This window comes from Aedes aegypti, chromosome 3 (assembly GCF_002204515.2).
Source record: "Aedes aegypti strain LVP_AGWG chromosome 3, AaegL5.0 Primary Assembly, whole genome shotgun sequence".
Lineage (NCBI taxonomy): Eukaryota > Metazoa > Arthropoda > Insecta > Diptera > Culicidae > Aedes > Aedes aegypti.
In genome coordinates, this window is record NC_035109.1 from 281,247,047 (window position 1) to 281,269,584 (window position 22,538).

General features: G+C 37.6%; 1 protein-coding gene and 1 long non-coding RNA gene across 8 annotated transcripts in view; both read right to left on the minus strand.

Annotated features, from left to right (window-relative positions):
• Nucleotides 1–4,289: 4,289 nt before the first annotated feature.
• On the minus strand, nt 4,290–5,185 carry LOC110679350. The gene is made up of 2 exons (XR_002502418.1): nt 4,997–5,185; nt 4,290–4,519 (listed from the first exon to the last, which is right to left on the minus strand). It is a non-coding gene; the product is annotated as an uncharacterized LOC110679350 (long non-coding RNA).
• Nucleotides 5,186–5,648: 463 nt separating this feature from the next.
• Nucleotides 5,649–22,538, minus strand: part of LOC5571014 (transmembrane protein 53-A) — a 40,687-nt gene continuing 23,797 nt past the window's right edge. For all 7 annotated transcript variants that reach the window (XM_021853753.1, XM_021853754.1, XM_021853758.1 and 4 more), the window contains 5 exons: nt 16,582–16,691; nt 16,356–16,521; nt 16,015–16,283; nt 5,901–6,078; nt 5,649–5,838 (listed from right to left, as the gene is read on the minus strand). In XM_021853753.1, the coding sequence (XP_021709445.1) occupies nt 5,698–5,838; nt 5,901–6,078; nt 16,015–16,283; nt 16,356–16,521; nt 16,582–16,691 (864 nt within the window). In that variant the 3' untranslated portion in view covers nt 5,649–5,697. The remainder of the gene's footprint in view (nt 5,839–5,900; nt 6,079–16,014; nt 16,284–16,355; nt 16,522–16,581; nt 16,692–22,538) is intronic.

Below are 22,538 nucleotides of genomic sequence, written 5' to 3' on the forward strand. Positions count from 1 at the left end.
AACGGCAAGCCACTAAGTAATATAGGAATTTTGATCCATTGAAATATATCATATGATTTTCCGATATATCGATATTTTGAATCAATATATCGGTGGTATCGATACTTTGTTTTGATAATCGTATTGAATCAAATATCGATACTTTGCAATATCGGACCGTCCCTACTGATACGGCTCTCTGCGACCCTACACATACAATATTTTGGCATTATACACTAATTAAATATTGTCCACACCTTCATTTGGTGTTATTATGATATTGAAGTGCTTTGAATTAAAAATTGAACTGTTACTGAATCCACCAAATAAAATAACATAAATTAGCTCGTCTTATTTGCATGGTCGAACGGAATTCCACAGACAAACAGACGTCACACTCTCATCGTTGTCCATCGACCAACTTTTTAACGATCGATTCAAATATTGGGTAGGTGGTCAATCGACCACCCACGGCGCTCGCGTCGTTTTTGTTCGTGTTTGACGTTTACACACTACCGCCACCTGTTGGTCCATCGGCCAACTACAGTGTTTTTAGCATTGGGCGTACATGATTTCGCGACTATGATTTTGATCGAGATTTGTTCTAAGTGTTATGTCTGTTTCTCTGTGGGAATTCCTTCGAATGCAGCCTCCAGATAAAATTAAACAAATTAAAAAAATCATTCCCTACGTGGATTTGCTTTTGCTGCCAAAGTAAGTATGAAAACAGACTAAAGCTATAGACATGACAATCATGCTGAAACTGATGAAATGGATGATACTTGCATTGAGGCAGGGTTAGACTTGAGATATTTATGGATAAATTCTGCATGAAATTTTCACAGTTTTTCAGACATCGCATGAATTTCAACATATATTTTTGAGTGATTTGTCGAAACACGAGTTGTTAGAGAATTTTTTTCACAAATTTGGATAATTGGCATATTAAAAAAATAAATAAAGTTGCAAATTTGGACGAGATTGCCTAATTTACATATGATAGTTTTTGTGTATATCTTATATATTTTTGGGTGAATCATTCACAAGTTTTTGTCAAAAATTTCATTTAAGTCAAGTTGTTTTTACTATTGGAGTTAGGCATGGAAAAATTATTCAAAAATATGTGTTTAATTTCAAGCTATGCCTGACATGCTGGGAAAATTTCATTTAAATCCGTCAGTAAATAACTGAGATCAAGCCTGCCCAAGTTGACCATTTTGTATGAAGGATTGAAAAAAATGCAAATGTATTATCCAAACCTGTATATTCTAATTATCAGTCCAAAATTTGAAGCATTTGAAAATAAAAGTCCATAATACCTAAATATGGCATAACATACGTCAAATATTTCAGCTATATTAAGGAGAGTTTGAGGTTTTGTCCGACATTCGTTCTAGATCGAACCACTGTGCCGTGGTTTGGCTCATACTTTGATAACTCTTTCTGCTCGATTGGCCCACACTTTGACAGAAATGTCAGCTTCCGCGAATCTCTCTTATGAAGGATTACTAAGTAAAACTAACTCAGATCTGTTTATAAGTCAAATTATTTATTTGAATATGATTTACCGTTTTGTCTCAAATTCCGAACACTCGGTTTTTGTATGGCGATTCGATTGAAATATTTCGCTGAAATATGTCAACAAATTACCACACGGTAAAAAATTCTTTGGTAAAAATAACTATTTTAGCTGAATACGCCCATTCTTAAAACTACCATGAAAATTCAGACCAATTTACTATGTTTACGGTACACCCCACCGCATTACTGGTACATTTGATAGAAATAATTTACAACGATCTGATTCCGACTACAGACATGGTAAAATCAAGCGCATTTCTGGTCTGCTGAAAATTGCCTTGGGCAGCAACTTAATTTGCTTCAAAATGATTCGCAATAAATTGGCTATAATGCAAAACATCGCTCATGGAATAATTCGCAAAGTAATTCCAACGGCAGGATTTTGTTTGATGAGTTCTCTTCAGGATATTTCTCAATTCAATACCCTGATAGCCCTACTTATTTTTCCTCTTCTAGAAACTCTTCTACGATTGATTTGGTCTTACCGTTTTACTTACGCTGATTTTGATTCTGACCATGTCCCTTTTACATTTCAAATATTCCATGAAGCGATTCTCATTCCTATTAGCTCCACTTTCAATTATTTTCGAGCCGACTGGAATACATATGAAACATACAGTAATCTTGATGATAATATTTTTTGCAAACAAATCTTGATATTGACCAGAGCTGGGAAAAGTTCTGAAATTCACACTACAGTAGGCAAACGTAGCATACCACAGTCAGCGGAGCCAGTGAAACTCACGAGTATCGCTGCTGTAGGAAAAATGCCTTGAAAATAGCAAAACACCCGTTGCTAAGGGCAACCCAAAACTACTGTAGAAAAATGTTCTACCGTTTTGATTCATATTACGGACAGCTTCAAATTCCGGACACTCTCGTTTGTATGGGAAACATTTCACACGAAATGTTTCAATTTTCGCCGTCCAAAAGTTCTCATTTTCGAGGCTCGTTTTATTAGGTTTTTTCCATAAATATCATTGCAAATTTATAATGCCCAACTACCTTAGACGTCTCTTAAGTGGTTGAACGATTTCAATTGATGATTTGGCTGTTCCATTAATGATTATCATGAGCTGTCCGTAATTCGAATCAAAGCGTCCGGAATTTGAGGCAAAAATGAGGGAGCGTCCGGAATAAGAATCATGAAAAGGCCACACGTTTTGATTTATTTAAAATTATTCAAGTTGCGGACGCGTATTCTTTACCCATCATCCGAAAGTTAGGGGCTTCTGACGCTCGATAACGCTAAAAAATCATACAGAATGATTTATTTTGTATGGTCCAAATTGGGTTATACTTCACTGAGGCCTTAAGTGTCCGTAATATGAATCAAAACGGTATTTCCCGCTGCGTCTCCCGCATTTACAGCCTTCAATGACACTACTGATTTAGAAAATTCATGTACCCAACATAGGCTACTTGATGAGATTCACAATTTTGCACTACTGTATTAGAAGAACCACGTGATTTTCGCAAAATCTCAAGCCTACTACTATTACCATTCCCAGCTCTGATACAGTAGTTTCTCGATCAGGGTTGGGAAAAAATCTGAAATTCACTCTACAGTAGCCAAGCAAAGCCAATCACAGTCAGCAGAGCCAGTGAAACTCACGCCCATCGCTGCTGTAGGCAAAATGCCTTGAAAATAGCAAAACACCCGTTGCTAAGGGCAACCCAAAACTACTGTAGAAAAATGTTCTATTTCCCGCTGCATTTCCCGCATTTAGAGCCTTCAATAACACTCATGATTTAGAAAATTCGTGCACCCAATATAGGCTACTTGATGAGATTCACAATTTTGCACTACTGTATTAGAAGAACCACGTGATTTTCGCAAAAACTACTATTACCACTCCCAGCTCTGATACAGTAGTTTCTCGATTTTATCACGGTACGTTTTAATATCGCTTCATTATATCACTTTCGATTTTTCCTGGCCACGATCACAGGGTTTGACGGTGCCAAAGTAGGTAAGGGCTAATTGCTGCTAGGGTACACAGTGACCATTTGAGCAACATTGCTTAGGAACGTCTGTGTGATGAACGCAATAGAGGCTTATAAAAGCAAATGCTGGGAAGGAACATAGGGCAGATTAAGAGTACCAGTACTACCCCTATCGCTACCGACAAAAAAAAATTATATCACTTTCGATTTTAGCACGGTTTTCTGCTCGATTTTGTCACGCTACAATAATTGAATGAAGTTTATACAATTTACATTGAAAATAGCCCTAAACAATCATCATATATCTATTTCACCCATCTTATACGTGTTTTTCATTCCATTCGCTCTATTTTTGCAACATAAATCTTAAATTTAGATGAAAATTATATAGCAGAAAAATACATTTTAATTTTATCACGCTTCGATTTATCACGCCAAAATTGTTTTTCCTCTGTTGAAGCAAGGACTAAAATGTGAAGTAAAATTCGACATTATTTTAAGAATCTTTACTTGCTCCGGTGCCTACTTTATTTGTGTCCGAACATATTGCACTTAAAATACTATTACCTATTCTAGTATACTATTCAATGCTTGCAGCTAGTATAGGTACACAATCATCGAAAAGCGTGTTCAGCTTCTGAATGATGAGATTTTTGCGCTAGAATATGCGAGTAGACAGTTAGGTGGCCATCGTGACGGTCATTTTTATTCTGGCAACTTTTTATCTTGAGTTGTATCTTTTGTAAAAAAATAGGCTTTCTCAATAATTATACTTACGATACTTCACATTTTATCAACTTTTATTTCCCTAATATCCAACGGTTACACATATGGTGAGTGTGGGATTGCATGGTAATGTAGAATTTACGTTCGAAAATAATGAAATACTCCTTCTAGAAAACCGGAAATATTGTGGATAAATATATTAGGATGTATTCGGTACACAATACACACCTACAGGTTATACCACAAATAACGCCGCACGATTGCAAATATCGAGCATGATTGACACCTGGGAGGGAGGCACAGATACTACACACGAAATATAGAACAACGTTTGTTTGCACTGCAAGATAACTCCAGCTTGCCAAGAACAATCAAGGCAGGCTTGCGGAAAATCGCTATTTTTCTTTGGTTGTGTAATTTCGATCTTTCCTGACAAACATGGAAAAGGGGCCACAGTTTTCTATGCTCTAAATATCCATTTTCATTGGAAAAAGTAAAACGATGCGTTTTTCAATGCTTTATATTCAATCAGATTGAAAGGTGCTCACGTAACATTACTTGCATTGTGTGCATGAATTGATTTTAATTCGATTTTTGTCACTTTTGATGAAATGCGAAAATGTGTTTTAATCAGTTACGCGCTTTTTCCATGTTAGTCCAATGTTTGAGATCTGGGCTCACAGTGACAGTTCGTGACAGCGGAATCCCGCTTCACTATGACGTACAGAAATTTTGTATTGGTTTCTCCCTCCCAGATTGACACTATTGCCTTTACATGCTTGATATTTGCTGCCGACGAACGTGTCTTGCTATCATGGATCTACTTTGTACAAACTAATTTCACACCAAATTATTTTCATTGTAAGCAAAAGTAAAGTAGGGGAACTTACGTATTCTCGGCAGCTTAAGCCGATGCCGTGCTTTTTTTGTAATTTTCTCGGACATCAGCAGACAAATTCCGTGTTTGTCTATTTACATTTATACGTTGCTCAATCCTCTATTGATTCACACCGACAGACTTGTCAAAATGCTTTTGGAAACGTTTTTACAGCGCTGCGAACATCCCTTGTCAGTGTGACTATTGTCGGCAGCGTCAATCTCTTCGGCAATTTTCCCATAACAACTGCTGGTGAATCTCTTCGGCAGCTCCAAATCAGTCGCATTTTGAGGCGTGCTCATTTGAATTGATGACATCTCCGGCGATATCGTTTGCTTAGTCTCGGAAATCTCGCCAGCGGGAAGCGGACAGAACAAAGAATCATCAGAATGTTTCTACTATTGTGTTTTGATAGAACAATACTGTATATTTGGCGTTTGAAATTTGGTTGCCGATAATAGTCGAATGGTGCCGAAGCCGTAAGTCTCCCTAGTTAAATCAAGTAGTAGTACATCAAACTATTGGAGTTTTTCATTTCTCCACCTAAAAAATTGTCTTAAGTATCACAGGACAAATTAACGCGTCGATTACAGCTTCGCCCGCAGCGGCTGCTTTTGACCGGACACAACCAGCTGCCGGATATGACTAAAAACTAGTTCGACATACTCTTCGGGATGCTTCTGGAAATGTCCCACGTGAGGCGAACGGTCCCAACACTTGAAGGTACACTGCAAAAGAGTTGAATAATTAGGTGAAAGCTCTCTAAGTTACAAATTTCCCCAAAGTGTACCTTGACGCCATTGCTCTCCCAGCTGTCTCGTACGCGTCCGTTCGCGACTTCCGTTCCAACGGGATCCGTTTTCGAACACAGGAAGAGTGCTGGACATCTCAGCAGGTTGGTGTGGAACATCTGGCTCGATCGTATGTAATGCGATGTGGCTGGTTCGTGGAAAGCTTTCATGTGGTAACTAGGAAGAAAAAATTTGGATGACACATTGAGAATACAGTAAATGCTGATTAAACCGATTAACCCTTCCCGTGAAGGGAATTATGTGTTAAATGTTACAGTGCGCATCGTACCTTCGTGCTGTGCGTACACGAATTCTCTCTGCTCTTGGAAGTTTTCTTAAAAACTACCTAAAGCAATAAAACAGTACTTTTCAGTGCTACACAAACAGTACTTTTCAGTGCTAAAATTAAAAACGGTACTTTTCAGTGCTACTTAAACAGTACTTTTCAGTACTATTTTTTCTACTATTGATCCCTTTACGATCCTTGTTTGGACCCGTGCCTTCGATTTTTCGTTGGACCCGTTAGCGAAAGCTAGCGGTGGTAATCCTACTTGGACACCGTCTAGGGAAAAAACCTCTCGAAGGTCACGTCTTTCTCGTTTATTAACTAAACATGGTATCAACAACTAACAAAAGGAAGGGTGAATCTCTGAATTCACTACTTCCTTCCAAAAAAGTGGGTTTTAAAACTGTCACTACACGTGGCAAGAATGGAAGAAAGGACGCTTCCCCGGAATGCGAAGTTTCTTCCAAGGGTGAAATGAATAATTGTATTGAAATGAGCAATCAGTTCGATGCTCTAGACAAATTTTCCGAACACCAAATCGAAGCAGCCTCTAGCCCAGGCTCTTTGATTCAAGTGAGGAAGCAAAGAGTGCCGCCTATCGTGGTCAGTTGTTCCGAATTTGGGGGATTTAGGCAGGAGATCTTGAACTCCATTAGGGGAATCAAGGTTTCCTTCCAAATCGCAAAGAAAGGAGACTGTCGCGTTTTGCCGGAAACTCTTAAAGATCGCGAACTTCTTCTCAGATATCTTGAAGAGAAGAAGCACAAATTTTTTACTTGTTTTAATTATGAATCGTGGTTTACGGCCAACCAGCCGAGTGGAAGTTTAACAACTACCGAAAAGCTAAACATTACATATAATTTGCAATTGGATTAGATGGACAAATTGATGTGAAGATTTGCGAAAAAGTTACACGTCTTCTCAGTGAGAATCGAACTCACGACTCCCCGATCTCTAGTTGGGGCGCGTTAACCACTACGCCATGAGAGGACTCATGAACGCAGAAGTTAACCTGAATTCGATTTCAGCTCAATAATCACGTGGTCCTCTTTCGCAAAGTGCACCTCTTTCGGAAGAATTAGATGCCCATCCAAACACAACGCTTTCTATATATATCCAATGCCTAGCCCGAGAGCGCATTGTTTTTTAGATATAGGAATAGCACACTACACTAGCCAGCAACTGCGCTGGCTGAGGTTTCTATTGTGTGGGCTTCCAATCGAATTCAGGTTAACTTCTGCGTTCATGAGTCCTCTCATGGCGTAGTGGTTAACGCGCCCCAACTAGAGATCGGGGAGTCGTGAGTTCGATTCTCACTGAGAAGACGTGTAACTTTTTCGCAAATCTTCACATCAATTTGTCCATCTAATCCAATTGCAAATTATATGTAATGTTTAGCTTTTCGGTAGTTGTTAAACTTCCACTCGGCTGGTTGGCCGTAAACCACGATTCATAATTAAAACAAGTATTTATCGAGCAACGGACTCATGTTCCGTAACCGGTCGTTTGAGAACGTCGCGACCCATTGGAAGCCCACACAATAGAAACCTCAGCCAGCGCAGTTGCTGGCTAGTGTAGTGTGCTATTCCTATATCTAAAAAACAATGCGCTCTCGGGCTAGGCATTGGATATATATAGAAAGCGTTGTGTTTGGATGGGCATCTAATTCTTCCGAAAGAGGTGCACTTTGCGAAAGAGGACCACGTGATTATTGAGCTGAAATCGAATTCAGGTTAACTTCTGCGTTCATGAGTCCTCTCATGGCGTAGTGGTTAACGCGCCCCAACTAGAGATCGGGGAGTCGTGAGTTCGATTCTCACTGAGAAGACGTGTAACTTTTTCGCAAATCTTCACATCAATTTGTCCATCTAATCCAATTGCAAATTATATGTAATGTTTAGCTTTTCGGTAGTTGTTAAACTTCCACTCGGCTGGTTGGCCGTAAACCACGATTCATAATTAAAACAAGTATTTATCGAGCAACGGACTCATGTTCCGTAACCGGTCGTTTGAGAACGTCGCGACCCATTGGAAGCCCACACAATAGAAACCTCAGCCAGCGCAGTTGCTGGCTAGTGTAGTGTGCTATTCCTATATCTAAAAAACAATGCGCTCTCGGGCTAGGCATTGGATATATATAGAAAGCGTTGTGTTTGGATGGGCATCTAATTCTTCCGAAAGAGGTGCACTTTGCGAAAGAGGACCACGTGATTATTGAGCTGAAATCGAATTCAGGTTAACTTCTGCGTTCATGAGTCCTCTCATGGCGTAGTGGTTAACGCGCCCCAACTAGAGATCGGGGAGTCGTGAGTTCGATTCTCACTGAGAAGACGTGTAACTTTTTCGCAAATCTTCACATCAATTTGTCCATCTAATCCAATTGCAAATTATATGTAATGTTTAGCTTTTCGGTAGTTGTTAAACTTCCACTCGGCTGGTTGGCCGTAAACCACGATTCATAATTAAAACAAGTATTTATCGAGCAACGGACTCATGTTCCGTAACCGGTCGTTTGAGAACGTCGCGACCCATTGGAAGCCCACACAATAGAAACCTCAGCCAGCGCAGTTGCTGGCTAGTGTAGTGTGCACTGATAAAAATCCACACGCTCGATCTGTGTGTTTAAAATTATGGATCGATTCATGAACATCCATATCGATTTGCTATGATTTTCTTGCAAACTTCGTGTGTGTTACACATTAAATTCCTGTGTTTTGCTTCATGAATTGATTCATCAACCGACAACAGGGATTCCATATTTTTTCCACATAAGTTCCCGAAGCTTTCTCTTCAGATTCGTATGTGTCAACCTATGGACGCATAGATCATCACTCCAACACGGATTCAGTGTGTTTTGCTTATGGTTATCTTGTGTCATAATCATCATGTTCAAGTTGGTCGATTCATTGATTTGCGCAATGAGATTGTTATGATGAAATCCATGAGCTATGCTATCGATTTCCATGTTCAAAGCTTATAGATTGTTTGTGATCAACCCCTGGGATGCATAGTGAACTGAATTGCGGTTGGACCTCGTGTCGAACGACAGTCATCATCATGCTTCCAAAGAGAAGAAGCAAATTTTGAAGCTGAAAGTGTTAGATGAAAATTTGTGAATTCGATTTTTCTTTTATTAGTGAAGTTGACCGATGTACGAGAGTTCTACCTTTCTATAAGAAAACATTGATTATAATGTATAGTTTAGTAGAAAAATCGGATTCCACTAACAGATTTTCCTGGCTTTCAGTTTCGAAAAAAATGGAATATGCTTATCCCTGGCTTCCCAAATTATAGATTTGCGGCGCCCCGCTTGTTGCTAACTCACGGATTTGAAAAAAAATCAAGAGAGCTTGCGACAAGCAGAGGAGCCTCAGATCCATATTTTGGGGAGCAAAAGTTTTTTTACCAAATTTCTTCTTTCAGTCCCTTGACATTTATGTTCTATCACACATGACTATCTAAAGCTACTACATTTCGAATTCAGTAAGCAAATCAGTTGGTTTTCATGATTTAATATTTGGAAATTCATGTTTGTTTCACATGACAACCTAATGTTGATACACATGCTATCATACCGTGAAATCAATGATGAAATCCATATGGCTACCACACTCAAATCATGTGGTTTTCCTCATTGCGCAAATCTATAAGTAAAACACACGACCTTGACGTGTAGATTTTTCTCAGTGTGCTATTCCTATATCTAAAAAACAATGCGCTCTCGGGCTAGGCATTGGATATATATAGAAAGCGTTGTGTTTGGATGGGCATCTAATTCTTCCGAAAGAGGTGCACTTTGCGAAAGAGGACCACGTGATTATTGAGCTGAAATCGAATTCAGGTTAACTTCTGCGTTCATGAGTCCTCTCATGGCGTAGTGGTTAACGCGCCCCAACTAGAGATCGGGGAGTCGTGAGTTCGATTCTCACTGAGAAGACGTGTAACTTTTTCGCAAATCTTCACATCAATTTGTCCATCTAATCCAATTGCAAATTATATGTAATGTTTAGCTTTTCGGTACAATTTTTTTACTTATGACGACAAAACTGAACGTTTGTTCAAAGTCGTCTTGAAAGGTCTCTCAAGTGACTATAAGTCACCTGAAGAGATCAAAAATGGAATAAATGATTTACTTGGATTTTCCCCAGTCCAAGTAATCATTATGAAAAAGAGAACCCAATCTGGCATTGTTCGGAAAGGGCTTTCTCAAGAATATTATTTAGTTCACTTTAACAAAAAAGAACTAAATAATATTAAAGCTTTAGAAAAAGCTAAACTTATGTTCGATGTCCGTGTGACGTGGGAACATTTCCAGAAACCTGGAGGAAATTACCAGAACCCCACTCAGTGCCGTCGGTGCCAAAAGTGGGGTCATGGTACAAAAAATTGTCGCATGGATGCTAAATGCATGATTTGCGGAGGTTCTTCTCACGCTAAGGACGACTGTCCTGTGAAAGAAGATACCAGAAAATTTCAATGCGCCAATTGCAAGGGCCCTCACAAAGCTAACTTTTGGGAATGCATTTCACGCAAAAGAGTCGTTGAGGCTCGTGCCAAGCAGATGAAGGATAATATCCGTTACGATAACGGTCGTTTCCGGAATTTGCCTGGTAGAGTATCGAACAATGCTCATTTTTCAGTTAACGATCGCTTGATTAGGAATCATACCCACCAGGAAGATCATAATCATGCTCATTCACAAACAAATTTTAATCCGTCGGGTAGCCGTTCGAATCTTTCAATTTCGAATGTATCTACCCACGGTAAATCCTTTGCCGATATCGTAGCAGGTAATTTGAACTCTTCCCCTGTTCGTTCCATGAGTACCCATTCTACTTGTTTCAAATCAAATGGAAAAAACCCTACCGCCACAGGTAACTCCTACCCCGCTTCTTCGTCTACCGAAAATTCCAATGGGAAATCATCAGATGATATGTCTGCCTCTGATTTTAATTTTCTAACTGAACAATTGAATCTAATGATTGATGCAATGTTCAAAGCCACCACTATGACTGAAGCAGTCCAAGTAGGTGTAAAATTTACAAATAAAATTGTTATTGGATTACGTTTTTCTAATGGATCCAAATAATAATTTAAATATTTTAAATTGGAATGCTCGTTCTCTGAATGGTAAAGAGGACGAGCTGTTTAATTTTCTTACAGCTAATAACGTGCATATAGCAGTTATTACCGAAACTTATTTAAAACCTGGATCCAAATTTAAAAAAGATCCTAACTTTTTTGTTTATCGTAATGATCGACTTGATGGGACATGTGGGGGAGTTGCAATCATCATTCATAGGCGTATAAAACATCAACTGTTTTCGTCATTTGAAACTAAAGTTTTTGAAACTTTAGGTGTTTCTGTTGAAACACAGTTTGGTAAATATACTTTCATAGCTGTCTATTTGCCTTTTCAATGCTCTGGACAGCAAGTTAATTGGCTTCAAACTGACTTGCGAAAATTAACTCGCAATAAGTCAAATTTTTTTGTCATTGGTGACTTTAATGCCAAACATCGGTCATGGAATAATTCTCAAAGTAATTCCAACGGCAGAATTTTATTTGATGAGTGCTCTTCAGGATATTTCTCAATTCAATACCCTGATGGCCCTACATGTTTTTCCTCTTCTAGAAATCCATCTACGATTGACTTGGTCTTAACCGACTCTAGTCATCTTTGTAGCCAATTAGTTACTCATGCTGATTTTGATTCTGATCATGTCCCTGTTACATTTCAAATATCGCATGAAGCGATTCTCAATCCTATCAGCTCCACTTTCAATTATTTACGAGCCGACTGGAATATATATGAAACGTATGTTGACTCTAATCTTGATGTTAACATTTCTTTAGAAACTAAAATTGATATTGACAATGCTCTTGAAACTTTAACAAATTCCATTGTTGAAGCCAGAAACATTGCAATTCCAAAATGTGAAGTAAAATTTGAATCCGTGATTATAGACGATGATCTTAAACTCTTGATCCGTCTTAAAAACGTGAGGAGAAGGCAATTTCAACGCACTCGTGATCCTGCTATGAAAATTATATGGCAGGATTTGCAGATAGAAATCAAGAAACGTTTTGCAGATTTAAGAACCAAAATTTTGAAAATAAAATTTCTCAATTAGACCCCGGCTCTAAGCCCTTTTGGAAATTATCTAAAATCTTGAAAAAACCTCAGAAGCCTATACCGGCATTGAAAGAGGAAAACAAATTATTACTAACTAATTGCGAAAAAGCTCAAAAACTTGCTATGCAGTTTGAAAGTGCGCACAATTTTAATTTAGGACTTACTAGTCCAATTGAAAATGAAGTTACTCAGGAGTTCGAAAATATTCTCAACCAAGAGAACGTTTTCGAAAATGCCTGGGAGACTGATTTGGAAGAAGTGAGAACTATTATTAAAAAATTCAAAAATATGAAAGCTCCTGGCGATGATGGAATTTTCTACATCCTCATCAAGAAACTTCCAGAAAGTAGCTTATCATTTTTAGTTGATATATTTAACAAATGTTTTCAATTAGCATATTTTCCTGACAAATGGAAAACTGCTAAGGTTGTTCCAATTTTAAAACCAGACAAAAATCCTGCAGAAGCTTCTAGCTATCGTCCAATCAGTTTGCTTTCCTCCATCAGTAAACTTTTTGAAAAGGTTATTTTGAACAGAATGATGGCCCACATCAACGAAAATTCAATTTTTGCCAATGAACAGTTCGGATTCCGCCATGGACATTCGACCACTCATCAACTCTTACGTGTAACAAATTTGATCCGTTCCAACAAATCTGAAGGCTTTTCTACTGGTCTTGCTCTTCTAGACATAGAAAAAGCATTCGACAGTGTTTGGCATGAAGGTTTGATCGTAAAATTTTTAGAATAATTCAAAGTTATCTGTCAAATCGTACACTTCAGGTTAATTATCAGAACTCCAGATCTGAAAGACTTCCTGTAAGAGCTGGTGTTCCCCAAGGCAGCATTTTGGGACCAATATTATACAATATTTTCACATCTGACTTACCTGAGCTACCTCAGGGATGTCAAAAATCTTTGTTTGCGGATGACACAGGCCTCTCCGCCAAAGGACGAAGCCTGCGTGTCATCTGTAGTCGATTGCAAAAAAGTTTGGATATTTTTTCTTCATACTTGCAAAAATGGAAGATTTCTCCTAATGCTTCCAAAACTCAACTAATAATATTCCCACATAAACCAAAAGCTCTTTATTTGAAACCTTCAAGTAGACATGTTGTCACGATGAGAGGGGTTCCAATAAATTGGTCAGATGAAGTTAAGTATCTAGGACTCATGCTAGATAAGAATTTAACTTTCAAAAATCACATTGAGGGCATTCAAACCAAATGTAACAAATATGTAAAATGTCTTTATCCCCTTATTAATAGAAAATCAAAACTTTGTCTTCAGAACAAGCTTTTGATATTCAAACAAATTTTCAGGCCAGCCATGTTGTATGCTGTACCAATATGGACTAGCTGTTGTAATACCAGGAAGAAAGCTCTGGAGAGAATTCAAAATAAAATTTTGAAAATGATTCTGAGGCTTCCTCCCTGGTATAGTACCAATGAGTTACATAGGATATCCAATGTTGAAACATTGGTACAAATTTCAAATAAAATAATCAATAATTTCAGGCAAAAATGCGGGTGAAATAACGAACGATTAATGCGTTATATGTTTAGGTTAAGTTAGGTTAAGTATATTAAAAACTTTTTTTTTTCTCTTATAAGCAGGTGAAATCAACTCACCTGTAAAAAATCTGAACTGCTACGGCAAATGAAATGTAATATGTTGTTAACAAAATGTTAATAAAATCTTAGATTTGTTTTACCAAATTAGGATGATAGTGTTGTCTAATAACACAGAACACCTAGATATAAGAAATAATGAATGTAATGTTTGGAATGATACTAATAAAGAAATTAAAAAAAAAAAAAAAAAAAAAAAAAAAAAAAAAAAAAAAAAAAAAAAAAAAAAAAAAAAAAAAAAAAAATGTGTTAAATGTTATGTAAGGAAAGTGACAAGCAATTGTGAGATCATTTGGAGCAAGGACAATTTTGTCCCAATTCACCAAAAGTGGCATTACGTCGAAAAGAGCTTTGGGCGCTGTTGTAGGAGAACGCACCAGACATCGCCATCAAGCACATTTTTGGAGATGGCCCAATTTTGATTGGATTGTTCCCACTTCGCCCTTTTGCCACCACACAAGACATCCGTATGCCAAACAATTGGTCAATTGGTCGAACAACTGTTGTGTAAATCCATTTGATATATTTGGGTTTGAGGCCCCAAGTTTTACCAAAGGTTCGCCGGCACTGACCGAAGGCCATGCAAGCTTTCTTTACTCTGAAATCAATGTGTGGTGTCCAGGAAAGTTTGGAATTAAGAATGACTCCAACATACTTCACCATCAGTTACATTAATCTCAGTGCCAAAAAGACGTAAAGGTCGAATCCCAGATGTTTTATTCGGGTTAACCGAAAGGCCATATCGGTGACACCAACTCTCGACTACCTGAAGAGTACTTTGATCGAAGAGGGTGCTTATGCACATATTAACTATCAAAGCAAGATAGTCGTCGGCAAATTAATAAGTTGGAAAACCTTAACTTTTAAGTTGCCTCAATAGCGTATCTGCTACGAGATTCTACAAAAGTAGAGGGCCTTGTCCCGGGAATCCCGGGACAAAAATCCCGGGATCTAAAAAATCCCGAATCCCGGGATATTTTCGAAAACCCCGGGATTTCCCGAAATTACATATTTAACTAGAAAATGCTGTTGTATTTTTTTTTTCAAATAATGGCACAAAACAAGGGACATGTTTTTTTGTGACTGTTGATGCAAGAATGTATTTTAGTTATTGCATTCAGCTTACTCTTCAAGAGTTTTATTGAGATTTATGGCCACTTATGCTTAAACTTGTGTTTCTCCGTTATATTAGTTTCATAATATTCAATAAACTATAACAGGATTCTCTACGGTTTGTTCCATTTGTAAACAATTGATTTAGTGGTTGAATTATTTATATTCCCGTAATCGTTTCAATTTGCCCGAAGTGCCTTAAACTTTTCCTGGTCTAATGTGGCTCTAACGTCTAACATGGCTGTTATGCCAATCATTTAAAAGCATGAAGATTCTATATGACACAACAGTCTAAATAAGTTGCATAATCGTGAGAGTAGATTTTAAAAGATTTCTTTGCAAAATTTGATAGTGATTGGTATTATCTACACCTTATGCATCACGATTGGTTTTCGATTCTATTAACTTATTAACTTAAATAAATGACCATTAACTTCGATTGCTGATAGGCGAAATTTTGATGAATTTCTAAGATTGCATTGTTGTTTTCCCAAAAGAATTCAACTTCACCTTCAAAAAACAGGTTCGGTCATTATGAAACTACTTTTTAAAACTAAACATTGCATCAAAACCCGCTCTGATTGTTCTGTAGTCGTTTTGGAAGCATTTGATTTTTGTCACGGGATCATTTTAAAGTAAAATCCCGAATCCCGGAATTTTCTCGAGTCCGGGAAACAAGACCCTCTATACAAAAGTGGTGATAAGACTCCCCTTGGGGGCATCCGCAAACACTCAATGAACGAATCGCAACTTGACGCAATGTCGAGAAGAGATGTCGGTTTTTGAGCATTTGATGAATCCAATTGATGATCATTATAAATAGCCCATGGTTTCGTACAGCTTCCAATATGGCATCGAAAGACACGTTATCAAAGGTACCCTCAATATCCAAGAAAATACCCAAGCAGGATAGTACTGTAAATTCTATTTAAGGACTAAATGACTTACATCATGTATTTCCGAAGCGCATTCTGCAAAGTAGGATTACGAGGAAACAGTGCGCGGGGTACTCCTTCCGGAATTTCCGTAATATCGGCTGCACTGTCCCAGATTTGACCCTTGACGCGATCCAGCACGACCTGGTAGTTTTGCAGATCTCGCGCAATGTGCACCAGACACTCACCCCACAGGTAACCTCCGACGGAGAAACCATGAAACAGAAGACCATTCTTGAACTCGTTGTTCTTCAAGAACTTGACGATGTCGGCTGCCACGAGCTGTTCAGGGAAAAGCAAAAATTGAGTTGAATTCAGTTGATGATTAAGAAACCCTCGGGGTTCACAGTATACCTGACTGCCCTTCATGGGCCAGAGTAGCTGCCAGGGGGTCAGCTGGGTCACCACAACGTCATAGCCCTGCTCGATGTACAACTTGGCGTATTTGGCCAGATGTTTCTGCTTGGCGTTCAACCAGGCAAAGATCAGCACGGTCGGCTTGTCCGAGATGTTTCCAACTCTGCAAAAGGGATCGTGGGTGAAATATGCGAATATTGTTTAGCCATTGAAGAACAACTACCGTAGTGTCTTTGGATCTTTCTCAATGGGATTCCGATCTTTGGAGTACAGCTGGAGACTGCGAGAGATTTCCTGTATCGTGAGATCGCGGCTCGGAGTGGCCATGTTGACCTACAAAGAAATTGTGAATTTAGTAGACGGTTTTTATGATTGAAAAAAATAATGTTATGATTATTAATTGATGGATGATGAAAGAAAAAAAGCAGGCACAATTGCAAGTAATGCAAGAAGGGGCAGTATTTACTTTTATTTTTAAATAAGATGGGTCACTTGAGTTATGAAACCCCGGCTAATGCTTTCGATATACGAAGTAATACGCGTCCATTGAATGCAATGAATAGTTGTGCAGGCCTACATGAACTTTAGGGATTGTTCAAATATTACGTAACGCAACAGGGGGAGGGAGGGGGTCTGACATAGTGTTTCGGTTCATACAAAAATTTAAAAATTTCCATACAAAAGCTGTTACGTGGGGGAGGGAGGCCCAACTAACATAAGTAGCTGAACAATTGTTATTCAATTGAAGTATGCTATAGAATGAGTTGTTCAACTGTTATTCAGCAGTAATGTTTGTTGGGGGGGGGTCCAAAAATGGCAAATTTTGCGTTACGTAATATTTGAATGAACCCTTAGCAATGGGAGTTTGCAAATGTAATGTATATGCAAAATCAATTAACTATCGCTAATCTTTGTTGCCATTTAAAGTATGGTGACTTTACATCTAATCCATTAAACGGACACATACCTTTCATGGATTACATTTAACGAATGTGTTGATAATGCATTAGGGTCGTTCAACATTTTAAAATATTTGAAAAGTCAATCTCCCATATCTTCCTTACTATCCATAAAAGTGGTGTTCTGTGAAATTTTCAGCTTTCTAGGCGGTGATTTAAAGGTGGCACACTATTTTTATGGTAAGATATGGGAGATTGTATTGTCAAACATGAGATTGAATGAGATCGCGATCAATTTCCAAGAATAATATTTTCAATATGGTCTCATATCCATTTTTGTGTGCTGCCAACTCCGAATATAATATGGTGAGAAACGCGTCATGAGCCCTTTTTATTAGAATTCTCGATAATTTAAAGTAAATTGATTAAACCAAATTGACTCGCATGTTGAGCTTCATTATGAGATAGTTGGAATTGTCACTTGTTCAGTTTTGTTTGAAAATTACACGCTGAAAATTTAATTTGGTACAAGAAAAAGGTTTTGCTAGATTTTGTTAGACATTTGTAGACAGGGTTGTTGCCAGTTCCTCAAATGAAGTTTAAGGCGACGTAATATAAGAGAATTTTCTATTTACTATAAACTATTCCAATTGTTATGTCTGACATGCACATCTCTAGCGTTAACGATAATCAACGATAGTCGACGTTCGACAATGAGACGAACGAGCAGCCAGCCGAAGGGCTCTACAATAAAGCAAAAATAAACTAGACGAGTAGTCTAATCTGAACCATCAAACTGAACAGTACAACTTTCTTCTTTATACAAATCCCAACAGCTCAGTCTCTCCACTTTCTACCTTGAAGTTATCTTGGTCGGTCTGCTCCGCAAGTAAATCTCTAAACATAAAAGTGACTGTCGAAGCGCCATTGTTCGTCTACATTATCGTTTGATTGGTTTAATAAAAATCAACTTAACTTGTATTTTCTGTTTTATTTAATTCGATCAAATTGTAATATTTAACTAATCTGTTCACGACCAACGTATTGCTACATTGTCTGCAAAAACGGTACAAAAATAATTGTGAATGTTCACAACGCTATCTTCGAACTTTCTGCAAGATACTGTTTTCTACAAATTAAACATTTACAAAGTTTAGATTTTGTGATTTTTTTTCTTAGCATTATAATGGTCTCATAGCATGGACATCAAGAAGGAGGATAATTTATATAAAAGGGAATATACGAAGGCTCACTTTACCAAAGAATTTTGGGATCGATCCGCTCCTTGTTCTGCTCACGTAGTAAATTGACATATCAGTATTAACTTTTCAGCCGTAGGCACAGTCTAGATCGGAAAGCTTTTCGATTTAGGAACAATCAGGAAAAATGAATCGTTGATACCGGTTTCACACCACTTTCAAAAATTACCCGGTGGTCCGTTTTGGGCAGATTCCATATTACCAAATTATTTCAGTTTAAAAGGAAGTAATATCGGGAAGATGAACAATAAGTTGAAGGGACGGGCTGCATTATTTTATCCAAAATATAATTACCATTTGATGCTTTCAAATTAGCCAAAAAGTAGGAGTTTGCCAATAAGATCAGTTGATTTTTTATTGATGAGCGACGACGATCATATGCGGTTCTGAAGATGAACGTCAAAGTTCACTGATCGGTGTTGCTCACGGCCTACCTCTGTAATGAGCATCAAGTTGGCCTGAAATCGTCCGATTTTTGTTCATGAGCTGAACTTTTTCAATGTCTGATAAAAAGTAATAGTCTGTACTTTCACCGCAGCAAAGTTGGCTGTTTCATACAAAAATCGATCATAAAAGGGCAACGTCAAGGGCAAAGGCTCTATAACATACAATTGAAATGTAGCTACTCTGATTACAAAGGACATAATAGAAATAAGTGCTTTGGACTTATTAATATGTGTAAAACAAATTAATATGTGCAAAAATAAAATTGATTCATTTGTATTGCATAACATGCATTCAACTTTGCACTTTGATTGAATAGGGTCCTAAAGCCCTGTCTCAATTTTAGTACCAAACGCTTAAGTTTAGGGCAGAAACACATGTTTACTCAATTTTTAATTGATTTTCATTGGTTTAAGTACAAAAAACATTTTTTTTTTTATGATTTTGTCACACCTTTTGGTTTAAACTCAAATATTGGGTATATTTTGTTTTCCGTGTCCCTTCCGAAATGTCAGATAGGAACAACCCCAGTGTTCAAACTATATGCCCTGTGGCATTTTTGTCGAAAAAGTGAATGTCAAACAAGATCACAATTGTCAAGGTTCATATTCGAAACCATTTTTAAAATTGAAGTTTAAAAATGTTATAGCCGTTATTTGAGCTGGAAAACTTGCTAAAGTAGTTGTAATAACATGCTCTTTCGTATTATTAAATAAAAACAAGAATTCATTAAACATTTTAGGACCCAATTGCCTGAAAGAGTGGCGCAGTGTTACGAAAACATGTTTGCTATCCATTCGATATTGCATTTTGTTGAAGCGTGTTTCATTTCTAGAGATCGAATAATGGTTCTTGAATATTTTTGTATTATACTTTCGCAAAGCTGAGTTACAAATAGAATGAAATTATTGGTTTTAAAGTATGAGCCTAGAAATAGAGATGTGTTCGACAGGCAGAACTATAGAGGAAAAGCACACACTTGTGCTACTAATAAAATACCAATGCCTTATAAGCCAAATTTGTTGATGTCAAATGCAGTTTCAAGATTGGTGAGCAAAACAGATTTATCTAGTTTTACCTTATATGCTTGGATTATTATGGTGAATATTGCTTCCAAATGGAATACGCAAGAATTGATGAACCAACAAAATCTAAATCAACTTCAAGTTTTATTTTTGGACATGATACAGTCAAATGGTCCCAATGGACTTGTATTACTTCTGAGGCAAGGAATTAAGGTTGCAGAAAAATCATCATATAATATATTGTGCATAAGAAAAACATTAATCAAGATGTACAAAAGTGAACTAAAAATTTTACTAGGGATGCTTCTTCGTTTGGAGTTAGCACTAATGTTTAATGTATCCAATAGTGGCTTAGATTCAGAGAATCTCGCCACACGACGTAAAGTAGTTAATTATTTAACACAACTTGATACCGATAGTATTATGGTATTCCTAGGAGGGAATATTCCTAAACAGGCCAAAGCAGTAGACTATTTATTTGATGTAAATGATATTTGGAATGAGATTAATGATCGTTGCAAACTCTGTGGATGGTTTAAGCATTCTTATTTTAAATATCCTTTTTACTGTGTCTTACAGACTTTCCAATAATATATCAGCGCAATGGTGCACCAATCGCATACCAGAGTCTGTAAAGGAACAGTGCCGAGGCAAAGGCCAACATATTTGATAACGAAACATGAGCGACACAAGATGTTGGACAACGATGCGATAACTTTTCACGATGAAAAGTATGCTGTCGATATGGAACCGAAGAAAGTTTTGAATGGAAGCAAAAAAAAAATGCAAGTGTTTGAACTCCGTTAAGGCGTTACGAAAAATCTATGAGTCTGAATGTTCTGCAAATTGGATCATGAGAGAAAGACTACATGATAGAAAGATCTATAAAACGATAACTTTTATCGTGAAACCACCCAATGGTGAAAATGATCAAGAGGAGGCTCCAAAGGGAGATAAACAACTAAAACCGAATATTTTAATCAGTGAGCAGACTGATTTCCGTAATTCTAAGCGCGGTTATAAGTACTCGAATAAAATAATCCGTCATGGTGATTTTTATCACAATTGAATAGACTTAAGGAAAATCCAATTGTATTTCAAAGATTTCTTGTTAATGGTTTAATCAATTTAAGGATAATTTGAATTTTGTAAAGGGGAAGAACTGTTATGTCTGACATGCACATCTCTAGCGTTAACGATAATTAACGATAGTCGACGTTCGCCAATGAGACGAACGAGCAGCCAGCCGAAGGGCTCTACAACAAAGCAGAATAAATTAGACGAGTAGTCTAATCTGAACCATCAAACTGAACAGTACAACTTTCTTCTTTATACAAATCCCAACAGCTCAGTCTCTCCACTTTCTACCTTGAAGTTATCTTGGTCGGTCTGCTCCGCAAATAAATCTCTAAACATAAAACAATGAGTACAATGTGCATGTTGTTTATTTAGCTTTCCGTAGTTTTTCAAATTTAAGCTTTAAATGATTCATAACTGTGAGATCAGTGTACAACCAAGCACATTTTTGTGGTAATCCTGCTAATCAAAACTTCCTAATGCGACAAGATCAGCGACCGACAAGTATCCGCAACCCGTCACTTTTGATATGGTCTTGCTTATACACTCTACTTCTGATGCAAGTTCTACAATTATATTTGTTATGGCTTCAAATAGTACCATTATTAGTCTACTATTTCAATCAGGCTTGATTGAATGCAATTATGCAATCTACTGAACGAGGGAGTAATGAAGAGGCTGAAGCGTCAGCTCTTGAATAATTTAAATGAGTTCCAATTTTCTGAGGACAATCTCCTAGCCCTGAGACACAGATCAAGAGGGTGTCCGTTGTACTCGAAAGTTTGAATTTGAAACTCTCAAGTAGCATTCGGGGTCTTCCTTAGCCGAGTTGGTTAGATTCCATGGCTACAAAGCAAAGCCAGGCTGAAGGTGTCTGGGTTCTATTCCCGGTCGGTCCAGAATCTTTTCGTAATGGAAATTTCCTTGATTTCCCTGGGCATAAAATGTCATCGTACCTGCCATACGATATACGAATGCGAAAATGGCAACTTTGGCAAAGAAAGCTCTCAGTTAATAACTGTTGCAGTGCTTATGAATGCTAAGCTGAGAAGCAGGCTTTGTCCCAGTGAGGAGGTTATGCCAAGAAAGATAAGTAGCATCGAGTAGAAGATTTCTGGTCAGTGGATTCAAATTCTCATAACTCACGTTTGAATTTTTTCATGCGTGAGTTGTCAATCACGCAACTCAGCAGTCAAAAAATCATGGATGAGTTTGAATCATTGTCTCATATTTCCACAGTTTACTCACACAAAGCAATGATTTCTTATTAGTCTGGTGGAATTATAGTAATTGTCTCTAAAGTAAACAACAACATACTGATTCCACAAGTTTTCTAGGCTTTATGACTGAATCATTTTTGACGGTTTGCGAGTGATTGAAAGATTTTCCACGAAAAACTTAAGCATGAGATTTTCGAAGCAGATCTCTTATGAGTTTGGTCTGATGGGAGACCTCATTGATTGAAATTACAGTGTC